Source organism: Hordeum vulgare, chromosome 5H, assembly GCF_904849725.1.
Source record: "Hordeum vulgare subsp. vulgare chromosome 5H, MorexV3_pseudomolecules_assembly, whole genome shotgun sequence".
Lineage (NCBI taxonomy): Eukaryota > Viridiplantae > Streptophyta > Magnoliopsida > Poales > Poaceae > Hordeum > Hordeum vulgare.
Genome location: NC_058522.1, coordinates 557,495,848 through 557,517,688, shown reverse-complemented (window position 1 = coordinate 557,517,688; position 21,841 = coordinate 557,495,848). Strand labels below are relative to the sequence as shown.

The 21,841-nt window shown below is 45.2% G+C and overlaps 1 protein-coding gene across 1 annotated transcript; it reads left to right on the top strand.

Annotated features, from left to right (window-relative positions):
• The first annotated feature begins 6,590 nt into the window (after positions 1–6,590).
• On the top strand, positions 6,591–7,118 carry LOC123399656 (SKP1-like protein 1). The gene has a single exon (XM_045094050.1). The coding sequence runs from the start codon at positions 6,591–6,593 to the stop codon at positions 7,116–7,118; it is 528 nt and encodes a 175-aa protein (XP_044949985.1).
• The last annotated feature ends 14,723 nt before the right edge of the window (positions 7,119–21,841 follow it).

Genomic DNA, 21,841 nt, shown 5'->3' with positions numbered 1-21,841 from the left:
CAAACTTTGATCCTGTACTGTCACGCATTGTGCCCAAAACCCCAACCAGCGACCGCTTTGGCTGAACCGTACAAAAGGTGGCTCGACCAGCACGCTGTACCCAAAATCCCCTCCCCAATGCAATCTTTTTTCTGAAAGATCGTTTGATAATAACGGGAAGCATCGAAAAAAAACAAGGTGATGAAGGTCCTAAGATCAAAGATCCGAAGATTAAAAAAAATAGCAGCCCTAATAGCTGCAGCCCAACACTCATACTACGCAGCGTAGCTCCGATTCCGACGGTGAACTACGATGGAAAACAAGGCAAGGTTAGCATCATGACGGGTCACCAAACGAACCGCCTGTCACTCGTCATCGTATACCACAGCCCCATCGACTTCACAGCAACAGACAATCGAGGCACACCTAGGACATGCCGGAGAAGAAGAGCCGGCTACCACGACCAGGCCACGCATCCGATATTGCTCACAATCGTCTTCGTTATCGTAGAAGCCACCGTGCACGGCGAGTCGTAGAAAGCACCAACGGAATCAAAGTCTTCAAGGCGCTGCCGTAAAGAGGGGAACGACGTTGAAGACGACGCCACCGCCCGACCCTACAGCAGGATCTGGTTTTTCACCCGAAGGACTTGATCCGGAAGAATTGGCTATGAGATTCTCATCGATGCCTCCAAAGAGGATAGGGACGCGAGCAAGCGCCGTCGTCGTCGGCCGGTCAGCACAATCTAGGATTTCACCCGAGCAGCGAGTCCCGCGCAGCAGGCCTAGGTCGACCCGTACCTCCATTGGTCCGTGCACCCTCCACACAGCAAGCACGCCACCGTCGTGTAGGGCCACAAGTAAACCTTCCGGCAACGGGCCTGCAGAGACCAGATCGATTCCTGCACCTCGCATCCAGATGTGGATAGAACCTCCCTGCTCCAACAAGCGGCAACCGAACACGACCAGCAGCCGACAGTGCCCCTCCCGGGCCGCCAACACCAGTAGACCTGGCACGTCCTGGGCTCCCTGCACCAGACTGCATAATCGTGCCCCAACGCACCTGTAGAACCTGCCTACAGTGCGGCCACGCCCCGCTGCAGCCCTTGCGTGCCGCCTCGCTCCCTCCAGTGTCGGATCTCGCGCCCCCGAGCCGTCGCCGTGCAGCCATCCTCCTCGGAGCCACCAAGTTCGTTGCCTTCCCAACACACCCTTCGTGCGCCGCCGTACGCCGGTACGCGCGTCTCCACGTACTCGAGCACGGCTACCCCGTCCCGTGCGGGCGCTGACGTGTGAGGGGCGCCCTAGATCCTGCCGAGATAAGCAGCCTGCGCTGCCGGAGCTCTGACGGGAGGAGGAAATACCCCGCCGCTACTGAACCGTGTGGGCTTTGCCCGACGAACTCCGCTGGCGGCGGGGGGGGGGGGATGAGGCCGATGAATCTGCACTGGCAGTGGCTAGGTTTCGCCCACTGGCCGCCCGTAGGAGCGACCCGAGGGGACAAGACAGGTATTTCCGTGCCCAATGCAATTGAACTGAGCAGAACCCCAATACCAATCGATCTCTCCAACGGCGGCATGCGATGTGGGCGTGCTGATCTTTTCTCCGTCGACCCAACCCCCTCATCACCTCCCGTACTCTCCAACCTGCCGTCCACCGCTTACGAGCATGATTTCATGTGTCGTCTTGCAGATATACAATTTCCGGTGCTAGATCCCTAGCAGAGCAATAAATGTCTAAAATATTGCACGTGGTTCCAAAAAATGCGGGGGTCTAACACGTGTCATGTGATGGACTCCTTTCAGAGCACGAGAAGTTTCGAGGCCAACGAAGCAATAGGACCCACACTTCCGTCACAAACCGGACTCGTCTCCCCTCTTTACCCAGAGACTAGCTCGGATATGGTGTGGTTTACAAGCGGCCTTAGGCGAGACTTATTCGAAAGGCGTGAAATTTTTTACCACACCCTAGAGGGGTCATGTGATGATACCGTGCCAACTCTCAAGGAATTCAAGCATCGTATGATTTTTCAAGGAGTTAAACGGTTGGATGAAGCATGCCACTAAGGTACTTTCGCCCCCCGGTGGCAAGGCCTTTCCCTCCCCTCTATCATTAGGAAGATGCACCTATGTGTCTAATTTTGGAACCTTATATTAAATTATGCAATGAATATGACCATGACCTTGGTCCTTTGATTTGAAAGCCACCAATGATCATACACAATAGCCCGTTTTGTGAAGATTTATTTTCAAAAATTATATATTGAAAGTTTGGTATTTTTCCTCACCATTAGTACTCATAAAACTACTCCATGTGGAACTATTGCATTTTTCAAACTTGAATTCTTTTTCTTTCATTTTTTTCAAAACGGGGTCGAAATAGTCGACATGGCTATTCATCACAAGTGGTTGAATCTCTTAAAATTCTAAGTGGTTCTTCCATATAATGGCTACTTTTGTACCTAAAAAATATGTTTTGCTAATTTTTTATGACTGAGCTCTCACACACTTGCAGTTCAATTTTGAATTAATTTCAGAAAGTTCACATGAAGTCATTTAAATGTGCGAAAGTAGCTAGAAAATTAGAAAATCCATGAAACTTAAGAATTGTGTATAAAATATGGTATACTTACTGTGACAATTGCATTGGTGCCATTTTACACTCTGATTTATGTACTTTCTTCACAAAAAATACCCATTTTTCACACTTAGAAAATTCAAATTGATTTTTTGTTCAAAAAAGTAGGAAACTCTATTTGGCAACATTTTTGTAATGTCAAGATGCACCTATCTGTCTAATTTGGGAAAATTATAATAAACCATGCAATGAATATGACCATCACCTTGGACATATAAGACTATATTAATATTTGGCATTCCAAAAAGTGTAATTAATATGGCCTAAAATGAAATAGTTATCAACATGGAAATGGTCTGTGTCGTCAAAATGAACAACTTTAGTTTTTGGACCATCTTCATCTGAGATCGCATGCAACAACTACTAGGGAAAACCCTAGTAGTAGCGTTGGAAATATGCGTAGCAGCAGCGTTGGATCGAGCGCTACTGCTATCGCGCTACAGTTATACCCTAGCAGTAGCGCAGGTATGGGTGTTGGGGAACGTTGCATGAGAAACAAAATTTTTACTACGCACACGAATACCTATCATGGTGATGTTCATCTACGAGAGGGAGATCGCTAAGCGGGAAGCGTTAAGAAACGCGGTTGATGTAGTGGTACATCTTCGTCATTAAAATCACCGTCGTCCCATGATCCGTCCCACGATCCGTCCCGATCTAGCACCGAACGGATGACACCTCCGCGTTCAGCACACGTACAACTCGATGACGATCTCCGCCTTCTTGATCCAGCAAGAGAGACGGGGAAGTAGATGAGTTCTCCGACAGCGTGACGGCGCGCCGGTGATGGTGATGATCTATTCCTGCAGGGCTCCGCCTGAGATCCGCAGAAATCCGATCTAGAGGAAGAACTATGAGGTATAGGTTTGAGTTGCACGTGGCAAAGTTGTATGTCAAAAACCCTAAAACCACCAGTATATATAGGAGGAGGGGAGGGGCTAGCCTTGGGGCTCAAGAGATCCCCAAGGGTGCCGGCTGAAGGAGGAGATGGACTCCCACTCCAATTCGGTTTGGAGGAGGAGCAGTCCACTCCTTCCTTCCCACCTCCCTTTCTCTTTTTTCTTTTCTTTTCTTTTGGTTTTTCCTCTTGTGGTGCCATAATCCACTTGGGTTGGCTTCACCAGCCCACTCGCCACCCTAGGATTATTGGGCTCACTCCCGCGTGGGTGGGCCCCTCTCGGTGAATACCCGGAATCCATTTGTCACTCCCGGTACACTACCGGTAATGCCCGAAATCTTTCCGGTGACCAAATGAAACCATCCTATATATCAATCTTCGTTTTCGGACCATTCCAGAAACACTCGTGACGTCCGTGATCTCATCCGGGACTCCGAACAACCTTCTATCACCAACACCTATAATTCCACTATACTAAAACACCATCGAACCTTAAGTGTGCAGACCCTGCCGGTTCGAGAACTATGAAGACATGACCCGAGACACTCACCGGTCAATATTCAATAGAGGGACCTGGATGTCCATATTGGATCCTACATATTCTACGCAGATCTTATCGGTTGAACCTTTATGGCAAGGATTCATATAATCCCATATAACATTCCATTTGTCCTTCGGTATATTACTTGCCCGAGGTTTGATCGTCGGTATCTCTATACCTATTTCAATATATAAGAATATTTATACCCGGTTGCAACACATGAGCATTGTCCTATGGTCCTAAAAGTTGTTCTATATGAAAGAAACTTTGGCCCAATGTAATGATTTAATTGTTTATTCACCAACACTAAATCTTAAGCCAATTTCTATAAAAATATCTTTCGGAGCGGCGACTTTTTTTCACCTAGACGACGGGCGTTGTCTATTGTGAGGGAATGTGGTGGGAAGAGCAGGGCTGCCTTTGTGGGAGTCTGCGAGGGAAAGTGTATTCCCTACCAATTGCAAAAAACTCACTCAAAAAAGAAATTGCAACCCTCACATCTCAAGTTTCCTTGAAATAATCAATTTGTCATGTCTACTTCCATCAGTCGAATGGATTCCAAAATTTCTTAACTCTTTATATTAGATAAAAACGTCGGAAGCCCAAGCCAACAGAAGTTGATATATATCATGGCATCATCATTTTTTTGTTAGTCTCAAATCACACGCCATAACAGCTAAGGATGAGATGTTACCAAGCAAAACACATCTATTAGACAATACCAATTCACGTTGAAAAAGATTACCAATTCAGTTTACAAACAATGACCACGATAGGTATTTCCACGACCCCGTCTACATACGCCAGAATTATAACAAACACTACGGCGTAGTATTAAAAAAACAGCTCAAAAACGTAAACAAGTCTCTTAAGTACTTGGAGGAACTTAATGAATTTGGCAAAAGACTATTTGTATTCCTCTATAAGGGATAAGTAAGAAACAGTTCTTTTTTAGAGAAGCAAATATGATCATCTAAGAGCACCTCTAGCAGACCCTGCAAAATAAACTCCCGCAAAAGCAGTTTGCGGTATATCGTAAAATGTTTTTACGGGAATGTCATCCTCATTCAGGTAGAATAAATACAAATTTAAATAAAACTTTGGGCAAGAACATGTTGTTCATCACCATAGTGTATATAAAATGAACTACATACTTCGCGCTACAAATTCATCTCTAAATAAATGGTCACTTGTTGTCGCCGAGGTAGAACTTAGGGGCGGCGAGGCGGTCGGTGACACCTTCTTCTCCAGTCGCCACTGATTTCTCTAGGGCGATGAGCTCCTCATCGACCTCCCAAAACCTCTCGATGCGCAGACAGATGTGCTCGTCAAGCACGTCAAAGGAGGCCGCGGTACCACGGCTGCATCGATTGCCATGGCTCCAAGATGTGGCTAGATCTTTCGGCCTTTGTGTCATGTGTTGCATGCTTGCTCGAAGGCAACCTGATGCGGCCGCCAGGGCTTCCACCAGTGCCGCCGACCATCAAGGAAAAAAAGTGAAGTGGTGAGGGATTTCTCACTTGTGTTGGCTAGTGCTCGCGGCGGATAGGATGATTTGCGACGGAGGGGATCTGGGAGGCGAACCCTTTGAGCCTCCCGCGCCCGCGCCGACAACGTCGCTCTCCTACATGCGCGCATTGTCCGAGCCACCCGCACCCGCCTCAACTACGTCGCCGCTCTCCCCCACATGCGCGCCGCCCGAGCCCGCGCCGACGTTCATCCGAGTCCGCGTCGGCGTTCCTCCAAGCCCGTGTCGTCGCCACCGGCGTCTCCCCGCTGCCCTACAGGACCGTGAGCACTTTTATCATGGAAGCTAGCTACTTCCCACTGAGATGGTGTCATGTTCGCCAAGTTGAGAGGTTTTTCGCATGTGATAATGGAGACTGATAGTCTGAAGTTTGTTTCACTTTGGAACACTAGTCAAAATTCTCGTTCGATCGTGGCCCCTATTTTAAATGAAATTGGAGAGCTAGCTAGGGATTTTACCTGTTCGATATTCACCATGTAACGAAGACAGCAAACATTCCAACTCATTTTTGTGCTAAACGGCTTGCACATTGAATGTGACTGAATGCTGCTTTGACGAGACTCCAACTTGCAAGTGACTAGTTGGCTGACTGTCTTAGGAGTGTTTTCTGTTAATAAAGCTCTATGAATTGCCTGAAAATAAGGTCAACTTATCAATGATTGTATACATGCTATAATACCCTCGACTCGAGGCGGACCCACTAGCGCTGTGCTGTGTATACGACTAGTATAGAGTATAGACAATTTTTGGGACTAGTAGACACGTTGACGAGACATGACGCCATGATGGATTCAAACCCGAGTCTAACTCCGCGATGAATACGAGACGAGCACGATAGATTGTATCTCCCGGAGTCGAGCCTAGAAACCGGCCGGCCCCAATATACATCCCCGCTTCCCCACCCTAGCCAAGCACGCACGCAAAAAGGCTCCCGTCTTTCCATCGCGCTTCCGCCGCCGCGTAGCCTTCGTTGCTAGGGTTTTGTTTCGCCTCCCGATCTTCTGATCAATGGCGGCCGAGGAAGGTGAGAAGAAGATGATCACGCTCAAGAGCTTGGACGGTGAGGAATTCGAGATCGAGGAGGCGGCAGCCATGGGGTCGCAGACCATCCGCCACATGATCGAGGACGGCTGCGCGGACAACGGAATCCCGCTTCCCAACGTCAACGCCAAGATCCTCTCCAAGGTCATCGAGTACTGCAAGAAGCACTGCCAGGCCAACCCTAAGCCGGCCAACTCCGGCGCCGGTAGCTCCTCCGCCTCTGCTGCACATGAGGAGCCTGCCGCCCCCACCGAGGATCTCAAGAGCTTTGATGCCGAGTTCGTCAAGGTCGACCAGAACACCCTCTTCGACCTCATCCTCGCTGCAAACTACCTGGACATCAAGGGGATGCTGGATCTTACTTGCCAGACTGTCGCCGAGATGATCAAGGGTAAGACTGTTGAGGAGATCCGCAAGTGCTTCAACATCGTCAATGACTTCACGCCTGAGGAGGAGGCGGAGATCCGCAAGGAGAACCAGTGGGCTTTTGACTAAGAATAGCGGCATCTGCCGCGTTGAGTACTTCAATTAGTTCTTAAGTAATCGTCATGTTTACATTTTTGAGCTGTTTTTTTACTACTACGCCATAGTGTTTGTTATAATTCTGGAGTATGTAAACCGGGCATGGAAATGCCTATCGTGGTCATTGTTTGTAAACTGAATTGGTATTATCTTTTTCTTAACATGAATTGGTATTGTCTAATAGATGTGTTTTGCTTGGTAACATCTCATCCTTAGCTGTTATGGCATGTGATTTGAGACTAACAAAAAAACGATGATGCCATGATGTATATCAACTTCTGTTGGCTTGGGCTTCCGACGTTTTTATCTAATATAAAGAGTTAAGAAATTTTGAAATCCATTCGACTGATGGAAGTAGACATGACAAATTGATTATTTCAAGGAAACTTGAGATGTGAGGGTTGCAATTTCTTTTTTGAGTGATTTTTTTGCAATTGGTAGGGAATACATTTTCCCTTGCAGACTCCCACAAACGCAGCGCTTCTCTTCCCACCACATCCCCTCACAATAAACGGCACCCGTCGTCTAGGTGAAAAAAGTTGCCGCTCCGAAAGATATTTCTATAGAAATTGGCTTAAGATTTAGTGTTGGTGAATAAACAATTAAATCATTACATTGGGCCAAAGTTTCTTTCATATAGAACAAATTTTAGGACCATAGGACAATGCTCATGTGTTGCAACCGGGTATAAATATTCTTATATGTTAGCTCGTGATTTACCTGTTCATTTTAACGTGATTGCATAAATAAATGATTATCAAATCCAACCCTTGATTGTGTAAATAAATCATTATCAGATCCTACCCATGATTGCATACAAAAAGCATTTATGCTACTAAGTAAGTTAAGGTGGAATTAGTGCAAACAGTAATAAATAAAGAAAACCAGGAAGGTGTGGTTGGATGAAAAAAAATCATGTAGGTACTCATATGGTAGGATGTGTGTGTGTGTGCCTTCTTAGAGGTAAGTGAATGTGCATGTATATGAGCATCGGCGCTTACACTGTGTTAAAGATGGACTCTAGCTAGGTACTATCCACTAAGTGCAATATATGCATCGAGGAAACGGTGACATTGATAATTCTAATGGCTTGAGAGAAAGCAAGCACTACAAGTAAACCAATTTTCATCTTGTGTTCACGCCTATGCCTTTCTATCGGTCACACGCCGTCTAAGGCGATAAGCCATGCGTCTGGTGTACGGTCATACTGTGATACTCGATTTGTGTCCATGTAATTCATTTTGCAAATCATATAGACGATATGGTTTTCATGATGAATAATAGTACTATTAATTACAGAAAGCCGAAAACATAAGAGTAGGACGCGGGATAGCGCACAAAATTGGAATGCGATATAACAAGAAAATGCCACATGGGTACATACAGAACTCCATCGTAACTAAACAAACAAGTAAGTAATGAATTATTTATCTCTAAAACGCATGCCAATTATGGAAAATGGCCCTAATAATTTTGTACGATGAAAAAAAATGTGTGTCACTTTACCGGCAAAAACTAGATAGTAGACCAAGGAATCTCCATATTCTTTTGTTATACATTTTTGGCATGGCAAATTCACTTTCATAGATTTTCTGAAGACCATGGAAATTCTGAACACAATATAAATTGTGACGTGAGAAAATTCATAGATTTTGCACAATAAAATTCGACATAGTATTTTTTTATTTAAAAGAGCTTGCAATGGTAGCCTCAAGTAAAAAAAAATCGATTGTCAAAATAACAATAGTTTTGTTATGGAGAACGCACAAATAAATTTGCCATCCGAACAATTCCGGGAATGTAGTATAAATGTTAAGTGTCCCCATGGCAAAAACATGAAAAAAATTTACATGGGTAGTTGCAACTATTATCTAGTCTAACTAATATAATTTCCATGACCTAAATACTAGGATTGTGTTGCTACAGACGGTAAAACTACCAAGGTCAAGTTTGTCATGATACGTTTTCTGGCATGATACATAAAGTAAATGTACCATGGTGTGTGAAATAATGTTTTCATGTTTTAAAAAGATAAATGACCATGTTCTAAAAACTATTCAACATGGTCCACCGAGTACAAAGCCATGGTACAAAAAGTAAAATTTTCATGGTAACAAAAATAATTTTTCCATGACCAAAATCAAAGTTCTCCATGATACAAAGAAATTTTGTCATGATACGTACAATACGTTTTTCATGGTTTGTGAAATAAATTTGCTATGTTCCAATTTTTTTTGCCATGTACAATTTTTTCCATGTTCCAATTATTTGTACCATGGCAAATTATTTACCATGGTCCACGAAGTAAAAATCTTGGTACAAGAATAAAATTGGCATGTTCCAGGATATAAAATTTGCCATGGTCAAAACCTAAGTTCCCGTGACAAATCATCTTGAGTGGATCTTATGTGAAATAAAAACAATTTCAATAGTAAAATGATTGGTTGATCAATCGATTAATTAATTACAATGTTAACAGTAAATTAAAACATGGCAATTTTAGTTAAATTGCAAAATTTAGGTGAGATGGTAAATTTAGGTCTATGAAATTTGGGCAACTTTAGAAAATCAGTATTGTACCCTGAAGAAGGAACAAAGCAGAGCAGATCAAAATCGACTGGTTGACCTAAAATTGATTGATTACAGCAGCAATACTAAATTGAACTGAGAAGGGAGGGAAAAGTGGCACCCATGACCTTCAACGGAAGCCGACGTCATCAACATCCTGAGTTCCTGCAGCTCGAGCATCTTCGTGCAACGTGCTTGTCTTAATCGTCGCCAGTCACCTTTGCTGCTATTCTCCTCCCTGCTCACCGTTTCCACACCCAAGCCGTCGAAACCACTAGGTCGGCGGCTGATCTCCTCTGCATGGACACGGGTCATGGGGATGGATCTGGTCGAGGGCGGAGGAGTGGTCAGCCACCGCGACAGCACGGGGAGCATGAGGTACACATGCTCCCACAACATTGTGTCATATTTGCCGGCGTAAAACCATGCGCTGCGGCGGCAAAGCACTTCTAACACAATGTGTCGGTTGTGTCGGCCATGCTGCACGTTGGGCAGAGGCTGCAGAGGCGAGCGTATGTGCTCACGAATGTGCTGTAGCACCGCAATCAGGGTAGCCGGCAGGCTAGGGCTGGCACTTCTAACACTAATCGACCTGAGAAGGGAGGGAAAACAGGCACCCATGACCGACGAGGGGCTCAAGCGTGTAGTATACAAGGCCGAGCAAGAAGACGATGAGGGAACGAGGTACTCCTCCATGCGCAGGATAGAGTAGGCAACCTTGAAGGCGACATAGATGCGCCGGGGCTCGTCCATGTGCGGACACTACAAAGCCTCCCGTGGTCCTTCTCGTGCGGCCGTCACATACCACATATGCTCCTGCACATGCGGTGATAGAACGGGCATCCGTGATGGCTAGAATAATGGCATGTGGTCGCACTTGGGCATGACGACGCAATGTCGTCCTACACACTGTCGTCTGTCCTGCCCTTAAATGAAAGACGACATCATCAGCATCCCTGTGTTCCCGCAGCGCGAGCGTCTTCGTGCAAGGCGCTTGTCGTCCTCGTCGCCACAGTTGCCTTTGCTGCTATTCTCCTCCCTGCTCAGCGTTGCTACGCCCTCGCCGTCGAAACCAGTAGAGTTAATTGCAGGGCACTACCACATTTGGACACCATGTAACAAATTGGTAGCAATAGTCTTTTTTTTTGCGTGTCAGTACCATCTCATAGCCTAATTGTTGCAATACGATCTGACAGCCGTATAAACACATATTGATCACGTATCCGCGTATTGATCACGTATCTGACAGACCTGGCCCGCATGTCAGGGTGTTTCCCTCGTTTTGGAGGAATAAATAAAAGAAATAAAATTAAGGCTCGAATAGGATTCGAACCTGCGACCTCAACCACAGAGGCAGCGGGTGCAAGCCACCATGCCAGCGAAGCGCTGCTTCTGTATGCTCGAATAGGATTCGAACCTGCGACCTCAACCACAGAGGCAGCGGGTGCAAGCCACCATGCCAGCGAAGCGCTGCTTCTGTATGCTCGAATAGGATTCGAACCTGCGACCTCAACCACAGAGGCAGCGGATGCAAGCCACCACGCCAGCGAAGCGCTGCTTCTGTATGCACGTCACTTCTTTTATAGTATATTTCGAGAGCTGGGGCGGCTGGGCATTCGTGAGCTGGCCCAGGTGCTCCAATTTTCAATCGTGAGAACAAATTTTTGAGGAAAGTCCTTCAAATATGTAAAATGTTGTTAATTTTTTGAAGTTCTGGATTAAAAAAAAAAGTTCTGTATTTTCAAGAAGTGTTCGGAATTTTCAAAAAATGTTCTGCATTTCTATAAATTGTTCTCCAAATTCGAAAAAACTATTGATTTTTAAGAAAATGTTCTAGATATACAAAACATATTCGGGATTTCCAAAAATTGTTCTTCGAATCTGTAAAATGAGTTTTTTCTTTTTAGAAAATGTTTAAATTTCAATAGTTACCCGTTTTAAAAAACATTTATAACTCTACAATTGTTCGTGCTTTGAAAATTTGTTCTCAAGATTCAAAAAAGTTTATGCTTTAATTTTTTTTTCCATTTAAAAAAATGTTCAAAATTGTTCACGGTTCCAAATTTGTTTGGGGCTTTTCAAAATTGTTCTCCTTTTAAAAAAAAATTCTAAAGATTCAAAAAAGTTCGGGCTTTACAAAATTGTTTGAGCTTCCAAATTTGCTCAGGATTTTTCAAAATTGTGTTCGGTTTTAAAACTTTTCTCAAAATTCAGAAAATATTCGTGATTTAAAAATTTGTTTTTCGAAAAATGTACTCAACATTCAAAAAATGTTCGAGTTTTCAAAAATTGTTCACGTTTATGAATTTGCACGGTATTTTAGAAAAGATTTATCATTTTCAAAATTTGTTCTCAGGATTGAAAAAATATTATAAAGGACGCGACATTTTATGAATGCCCAGCCGGCCCAGCTTTCTTAATATACTATAAAATATGCGACGTGCATACACAAGCACCAACAGTTCGCTGGCGTGGTGGCTAGCATCCGCAGCCTGTGTTGTTCAGGTCGCATGTTCGACATCTATTCAAGCCATTTTTTTATTTATTCCTCCAAAACGAGGGAAACACCCTGACATGCGGGCCAGGTTTCAAGCCATTTTTTTATTTATTCCTCCAAAACGAGGGAAACACCCTGACATGCGGGCCAGGTCTGTCAGATACATTGTCAATACGCGGACATGCGGGCCAGGTTTCAAGCCATTTTTTTATTTATTCCTCCAAAACGAGGGAAACACCCTGACATGCGGGCCAGGTCTGTCAGATACATTGTCAATACGCGGATACGTGATCAGTACGTGTTTATACGGCTGTCAGATCGTATTGCAACAACCATCTACAAGATGGTACTGACACGCAAAAAAATGACTATTGGTATATACTCACGAATCTGTTGTAGCACCGCAGGCGGGGTAGACGACAGGCTAGGGCTGGCCCGGCCGGGTGCAGCCAAGGCGTATGGCGACGTATCTGCTGCATGGCCAAAGCGGGCTGTTGCATGGGGGTGTAGACGGGTGGGCCAAGGCTGCATGAGTTCGTATTTGTGAAAGAAGAAGTGGGTCCATCGGGGTGGCGCAGCGCGCGTGCTGCGGTGACGAGGCCTTGAAGGCCGAGCCCATGTTAACATAGAGGCGGATCCTAGAGTCTTTTAGACAAAAAATCGCCGGATACTATCTCGACTGCTTCCATCTTGTCTTTTTGGTCGATGTGGATTCCTTGGAGATGACACCCTCTGTCTGTTCTACAACCAATTTTCAATTTCAAACGGTTAAATTACGTGAAAGTAAAAAAGAGCTTGGCCAAAAGAGCAGTGAAAAAAAAATTGGCTTTCCATTTAGGTGGGAGTTTACATGGATGAGGCAGGTCCTGTCCATGGATAGAATGCAACCTTAGTTCACATCACACATGACATGACACTTACAGCCGGGTAAATAGCTCTTGTGCGACATCGTTGAGGGGCAACTGATGGACAACGACATCGTTGGCTGAAATGGCTCATGTGCGACGTTTTTAAGTACAAATAGCCCAGGTGCGACATGTTGTTTAAACGCAAATGATGTATGATGTTAGGATTATGTGAGATCACAAAACATTGGACCCACCACCACATATCCACATCAGCGTGGGACATATCCAACTGACCGCGCTGGACCCACCTCACCACAGCTAGACCCACCAGTCAGCGCGGGACCCACCTCATCGCAGCTAGACCCACCACTTATCGATGTTAGCGTGGGACCCACCTCACTGCAGCTATGCCAGAACAACGCCCGTGCCCGGCCGCACGGCCCCGTGCAATTTATTCCCCCTTTCCCCTATCTTCCTCTTCTCCGGTGACGAAGCGCGGCAACGAGAGAGAGAGAGAGAGATGTCTACCTCCTCCGCCTCGCAGTCAAGATGGCAACGGGATGGGAAGGTTAGAATTCACTTATTTGGCAGCGATTTGCTCTAGTTTCTCCCCATTTCGGTTTTTGTAGTCGAATTTGGGATTTAGGGTTCGTGTTGAGGGCGTATATTGAGAGGCTTCAATTTGAGGGTTACATTGATTCGAATGGGGAGGCAACCTGGGAGCTCAATTTGGGCTTGCCGCCGAATGTTGTAGATAGAATTTGTAATCAGCTTGAGGGCAAAGGACGTGATCTGTGCGCCATGCCAAGTTCGTGGATTGATTTGTTATGGCAATTTCTTCAGTCAACTTGTTGATGTTAGTCTGAAGTCCAACACTTGTATAAACTGTTAGTTATTGAGTTAATTGGCAAGCCGACAAAAATTCAGCTCATGTTAAAAAAAACTCAATAGGCTACCCAATAGATTGTTGGCCCGTGACAACGACGTTGAGTAAATGGGCCCCTGAGTAAATAATCTAAAAAAAGCCCACAGGCGTAGTGGCACCCTTTTATATGACAACTCAATATATCTTTGCTTTTTTAACAATTAACCCGCAACCATATAAAGAGACTAAGCCACGCAACCCTTTTAAACTGAACTTATGGTCCAATTACCACTTCCATGGGCTTTCGGGGCATATGACTTAGGCCTTCTACAAAGAAGAAAAATATTGGCACAACTGTTTTTTTTTTTGAACGGGGAATATTGGGAAATCATCCTGCGTCGCTTTTTGAATGCGGTGACGTCGTCATCCAGAAGGAAAAAAGAAAATCCCAAAGGTACCGAATGGAATTCTACATATATAGTAGGTCGAACATAGATAGTAGGTGGAGACACAATACATAGATGGGTACCCATACACAGATATATATTACACGATACATAGATAGTAGGACGAACATAGTTTTTCATATATTACAAGATACATAGATAGTGTTGGGGAACGTCGCATGGGAAACAAAAAATTTCCTACGCGCACGAAGACCTATCATGGTGATGTCCATCTACGAGAGGGGATGAGTGATCTACGTACCCTTGTAGACCGTACAGCAGAAGCGTTAGAGAACGCGGTTGATGTAGTGGAACGTCCTCACGTCCCTTGATCTGCCCCGCGAACAATCCCGCGATCAGTCCCACGATCTAGTACCGAACGGACGGCACCTCCGCGTTCAGCACACGTACAGTTCGACGATGATCTCGGCCTTCTTGATCCAGCAAGAGAGACGGAGAGGTAGAAGAGTTCTTCGGCAGCGTGACGGCGCTCCGGAGGTTGGTGATGACCTTGTCTCAGCAGGGCTCCGCCCGAGCTCCGCAGAAACGCGATCTAGAGGAAAAACCGTGGAGGTATGTGGTCGGGCTGCCGCGGAAAACTCGTCTCAAATCAGCCCTAAAACCTCCGTATATATAGGTGGGAGGGAGGGGGCCTTGCCTTGGGGCTCAAGGAGCCCCAAGGGGGTCGGCCGAGTCCAAGGGGGAGGACTCTCCCCCTAATCCGAGTTGGACTAGGTTTGGTGGGAGGGAGTCCCCCTCCCTTCCCACCTCCTCCCATTTTTTTATTTTCCTCTTGATTTTTCTTCTCTTGGCGCATAGAGCACTTCTGGGCTGTCCCACAAGCCCACTAAGGGCTGGTGTGTCTCCCCCAAGGCCTATGGGCTTCCCCGGGGTGGGTTGCCCCCCCCCCCCCCGGTGAACTCCCGGAACCCATTCGTCATTCCCGGTACATTCCCGGTAACTCCGAAAACCTTCCGGTAATCAAATGAGGTCATCCTATATATCAATCTTCGTTTCCGGACCATTCCGGAAACCCTCGTGACGTCTGTGATCTCATCCGGGACTCCGAACAACATTCGGTAACCAACCATATAACTCATATACGCATAAAACAACGTCGAACCTTAAGTGTGCAGACCCTGCGGGTTCGAGAACTATGTAGACATGACCCGAGAGACTCCTCGGTCAATATCCAATAGCGGGACCTGGATGCCCATATTGGATCCTACATATTCTACGAAGATCTTATCGTTTGAACCTCAGTGCCAAGGATTCGTATAATCCCGTATGTCATTCCCTTTGTCCTTCGGTATGTTACTTGCCCGAGATTCGATCGTGAGTATCCGCATACCTATTTCAGTCTCGTTTACCGGCAAGTCTCTTTACTCGTTCCGTAATACAAGATCCCGCAACTTACACTAAGTTACATTGCTTGCAAGGCTTGTGTGTGATGTTGTATTACCGAGTGGGCCCCGAGATACCTCTCCGTCACACGGAGTGACAAATCCCAGTCTTGATCCATACTAACTCAACTAACACCTTCGGAGATACCTGTAGAGCATCTTTATAGTCACCCAGTTACGTTGCGACGTTTGATACACACAAAGCATTCCTCCGGTGTCAGTGAGTTATATGATCTCATGGTCATAGGAATAAATACTTGACACGCAGAAAACAGTAGCAACAAAATGACACGATCAACATGCTACGTCTATTAGTTTGGGTCTAGGCCTTCACGTGATTCTCCCAATGACGTGATCCAATTATCAAGCAACAACACCTTGTTCATAATCAGAAGACACTGACTATCATCGATCAACTGGCTAGCCAACTAGAGGCATGCTAGGGACGGTGTTTTGTCTATGTATCCACACATGTAAATGAGTCTTCATTCAATACAATTATAGCATGGATAATAAACTATTATCTTGATACAGGAATTATAATAATAACTACTAGGGCATAATTCCAACAGTCTCCCACTTGCACTAGAGTCAATAATCTAGCCCTCACATCACCATGTGAATTACATTGTAATAAATCTAACACCCATACAGTTCTGGTGTCGATCATGTTTTGGCCGTGGAAGAGGTTTGGTCAGCGGGTCTGCTACATTCAGATGCGTGTGCACTTTGCATATATTTACGTCCTCTTCCTCGGCGTAGTCGCGGATGAGGTTGAAGCGTCGTTTGATGTGTCTGGTCTTCTTGTGAAACCGTGGTTCCTTTGCTAAGGCAATGGCACCAGTGTTGTCACAGAACAAGGTTATTGGATTCAGTGCGCTTGGCACCACTCCAAGATCCGTCATGAACTGTTTCATCCAGACACCCTCCTTAGCCGCCTCCGAGGCAGCCATGTACTCCGCTTCACATGTAGAATCTGCTACGACGCTTTGCTTGGAACTGCACCCCCATTAAGAATAAATACGTATCCGGTTTGCGACTTAGAGTCGTCCGGATCTGTGTCAAAGCTTGCATCGACGTAACCTTTTACGGCGAGCTCTTCGTCACCTCCATACACGAGAAACATCTCCTTAGTCCTTTTCAGGTACTTCAGGATATTCTTGACCACTGTCCAGTGATCCACTCCTGGATTACTCTGGAATCTACCTGCCATACTTATGGCCAGGCTAACATCCGGTCTAGTGCACAACATTGCATACATGATAGAACCTATGGCTGAAGCATAGGGGACGGAGCGCATATGCTCTCTATCTTCATCAGTTGCTGGGCACTGAGTCTTACTCATTCTCGTACCTTGTAAAACTGGCAAGAACCCTTTCTTGGACTGTTCCATTTTGAACCTCTTCAAAACTTTATCAAGGTATGTGCTTTGTGAAAGTCCTATCACGCGTTTTGATCTATCCCTATAGATCTTAATGCCTAGAATGTAAGCAGCTTCTCCTAGGTCCTTCATAGAGAAAGTTTTATTCAAGTAACCTTTTATGCTCTCCAAAAGCTCTACGTTGTTTCCAATCAGTAATATGTCATCCACATATAATATTAGAAACGCCACAGAGCTCCCACTCACTTTCTTGTAAATACAAGATTCTCCAACCACTTGTATAAACCCAAATGCTTTGATCACCTCATCAAAGCGTTTGTTCCAACTCCGAGATGCTTGCACCAGTCCATAAATGGATCGCTGGAGCTTGCACACTTTATTAGCATTCTTAGGATCGACAAAACCTTCGGGTTGCATCATATACAACTCTTCCTTAAGGAAACCATTAAGGAACGCCGTTTTGACATCCATCTGTCAGATTTCATAATCGAAAAATGCAGCTATTGCTAACATTATTCTGACGGACTTAAGCATCGCTACGGGTGAGAAAGTCTCATCGTAGTCAACTCCTGGAACTTGTGAAAAACCCTTTGCCACAAGTCGAGCTTTATAAACGGTCACATTACCGTCAGCGTCCGTCTTCTTCTTAAAGATCCATTTATTCTGAATAGCCTTGCGGCCCTCAGGTAGTATCTCCAAAGTCCACACTTTGTTCTCATACATGGATCCTATCTCGGATTTCATGGCTTCTAGCCATTTGTTGGAATCTGGGCCCACCATTGCTTCTTCATAACTTGTAGGTTCATTGTTGTCTAACAACATGATTGATAAGACGGGATTACCGTACCACTCTGGAGCAGCACGTGATCTCGTCGACCTGCGTGGTTCAACAGAAACTTGAACTGGAGTTTCATGATCATCATCATTAACTTCCTCCTCAACCGGCGTCGCAATGACAGAGGTTTCCCCTTGCCCTGCGCCACCATCCAGAGGGATGAGAGGTTCGACAACCTCGTCAAGTTCTATCTTCCTCCCACTCAATTCTCTCGAGAGAAACTCCTTCTCGAGAAAAGCTCCGTTCTTAGCAACAAACACTTTGCCCTCGGATTTGAGATAGAAGGTGTATCCAACTGTCTCTTTTGGGTAACCTATGAAGACGCATTTTTCCGCTTTGGGTTCCAGCTTTTCAGGCTGAAGCTTTTTGACATAAGCATCACATCCCCAAACTTTAAGAAACGACAATTTTGGCCTCTTGCCATACCACAGTTCGTATGGTGTCGTCTCAACAGAATTTGATGGTGCCCTATTTAAAGTGAATGCAGCTGTTTCTAATGCATAACCCCAAAATGATAACGGCAAATCAGTAAGAGACATCATAGATCGCACCATCTCTAACAAAGTACGATTACGACGTTCGGACACACCATTACGCTGTGGTATTCCAGGCGGTATTAACTGCGAAACAATTCCACATTGTCTTAAGTGAGCACCAAACTCGAAACTCAGATATTCACCCCCATGATCAGACCGTAGGAACTTGATCTTCTTGTTACGATGATTTTCCACTTCACTCTGAAATTGCTTGAACTTTTCAAATGTTTTTGACTTGTGCTTCATCAAGTAGACATAACCATATCTACTTAAATCGTCAGTGAAGGTGAGAAAATAACGATATCCGCCGCGTGCCTCTACGCTCATTGGACCACACACATCGGTATGTATGATTTCCAACAAGTCACTTGCACGCTCCATTGTTCCGGAGAACGGAGTCTTAGTCATCTTGCCCATGAGGCATGGTTCGCACGTGTCAAGTGAATCAAAGTCAAGTGACTCCAAAAGTCCATCAGCATGGAGTTTCTTCATGCGCTTTACACCAATATGACCCAAGCGGCAGTGCCACAAAAATATGGCGCTATCATTATTTACTCTAACTCTTTTGGTCTCAATGTTATGTATATGCGTATCGCTATCAAGATTCAATATGAACAATCCTCTCACATTCGGTGCATGACCATAAAAGATGTTACTCATAGAAATAGAACAACCATTATTCTCAGACTTAAAAGAGTAACCGTCTCGCAATAAACAAGATCCAGATATAATATTCATGCTCAACGCAGGCACTAAATAACAATGATTTAAGTTCATCACTAATCCCGATGGTAGCTGAAGTGACACTGTACCGACGGCGATTGCATCAACCTTGGAACCATTTCCTACGCGCATCGTCACTTCGTCTTTCGCCAGCCTTCGTCTATTCCGCAGTTCCTGCTTCGAGTTGCAAATGTGAGCAACAGAACCGGTATCGAATACCCAGGCACTACTATGAGAGCCGGTTAAGTACACATCAATAACATGTATATCAAATATACCTGATTTTTCTTTGCCCGCCTTCTTATCTGCCAGATACTTGGGGCAATTGCGCTTCCAGTGACCCATACCCTTGCAATAGAAACACTCCGTTTCAGGCTTAGGTCCAGCTTTGGGTTTCTTCGGCGGATTGGCAACAGGCTTGCCGCTCTTCTTCGAATTGCCCTTCTTTCCTTTGTCGTTTCTCTTGAAACTAGTGGTCTTATTCACCATCAACACTTGATGCTCTTTACGGAGTTCAGACTCTGCGACTTTCAACATCGCAAACAACTCGCCGGGAGACTTGTTCATCCCTTGCATGTTGTAGTTCAACACAAAGCCTTTGTAGCTTGGTGGCAGTGATTGAAGGATTCTGTCAGTGATAGCTTCTTGCGGGAGTTCAATCCCCAGTTCAGCTAGACGGTTTGAGTACCCAGACATTTTGAGCACATGTTCACTGACAGACGAGTTTTCCTCCATCTTGCAAGCATAGAATTTATCGGAGGTCTCATACCTCTCGATCCGGGCGTTCTTCTGAAAGATAAACTCAAACTCCTGGAACATCTCAAATGCTCCATGACGCTCAAAGCGACGTTGAAGTCCCGGTTCTAAGCCATACAAGACTGCACATTGAACTATTGAGTAGTCCTCCTTACGCGCTAACCAAGCGTTCTTAACATCCTGATCAGCCGTAGCGGGTGGTTCATCTCCTAGCGCAGCATTAAGGACATAATCCTTCTTCCCAGCTTGTAAGATTAGCTTAAGATTACGAGCCCAGTCTACGAAGTTGCTTCCATCATCTTTCAACTTAGCTTTCTCTAGGAACGTATTAAAATTCAGGATGACTGTCGCGTGAGCCATGATCTACAACACAAATATATTCAAAGTGGACTTAGACTATGTTCAAGATAATTAGAGTTCAACTTAATCAAATTATATGCTAAACTCCCACTCAAAAAGTACATCTCTCTAGTCATTTGAGTGGTTCATGATCCACTTACACTATCCCAAATCCGATCATCACGTGAGTTGGGTATAGTTTCAGTGGTAAGCATCCCTATGCTAATCATATCAACTATATGATTCACGATCGACCTTTCGGTCTCATGTGTTCCGAGGCCATGTCTGCACATGCTAGGCTCGTCAAGCTTAACCAGAGTGTTCCGCGTGCGCAACTGTTTTGCACCCGTTGTATGTGAACGTTGAGTCTATCACACCCGATCATCACGTGGTGTCTCGAAATGACGAACTGTAGCAACGGTGCACAGTCGGGGAGAACACAATTTCGTCTTGAAATTTTAGTGAGAGATCACCTCATAATGCTACCGTCGTTCTAAGCAAAATAAGGTGCATAAAAGGATTAACATCACATGCAATTCATAAGTGACATGATATGGCCATCATCACGTGCTTCTTGATCTCCATCACCAAAGCACCGGCACGATCTTCTTGTCATCGGCGCCACACCATGATCATCCATCAACGTGTTGCCATCGGGGTTGTCGTGCTACTTATGCTATTACTACTAAAGCTACATCCTAGCAAAATAGTAAACGTATCTGCAAGCACAAACGTTAGTATAAAGACAACCCTATGGCTCCTGTCGGTTCCCGTACCATCGACGTGCAAGTCGATATTTCTATTACAACATGATCATCTCATACATCCAATATATCACATCACATCGTTGGCCATATCACATCACAATCATACCCTGCAAAAACAAGTTAGACCTCCTCTAATTTTGTTGTTGCATGTTTTACGTGGTGACCAAGGGTATCTAGTAGGATCGCATCTTACTTACGCAAACACCACAACGGAGATATATGAGTTGCTATTTAACCTCATCCAAGGACCTCCTCGGTCAAATCCGATTCAACTAAAGTTGGAGAAACCGTCACTTGCCAGTCATCTTTGAGCAAAGGGGGTTACTCGTAACGATGAAACCAGTCTCTCAAAAGCGTACGAGTAATGTCGGTCCAAGCCGCTTCAATCCAACAATACCGCGGAATCAAGAAAAGACTAAGGAGGGCAGCAAAACGCACATCACCGCCCACAAAAACTTTTGTGTTCTACTCGAGAAGACATCTACGCATGCACCTAGCTCATGATGCCACTGTTGGGGAACGTCGCATGGGAAACAAAAAATTTCCTACGCGCACGAAGACCTATCATGGTGATGTCCATCTACGAGAGGGGATGAGTGATCTACGTACCCTTGTAGACCGTATAGCAGAAGCGTTAGAGAACGCGGTTGATGTAGTGGAACGTCCTCACGTCCCTTGATCCGCCCCACGAACAATCCCGCGATCAGTCCCACGATCTAGTACCGAACGGAC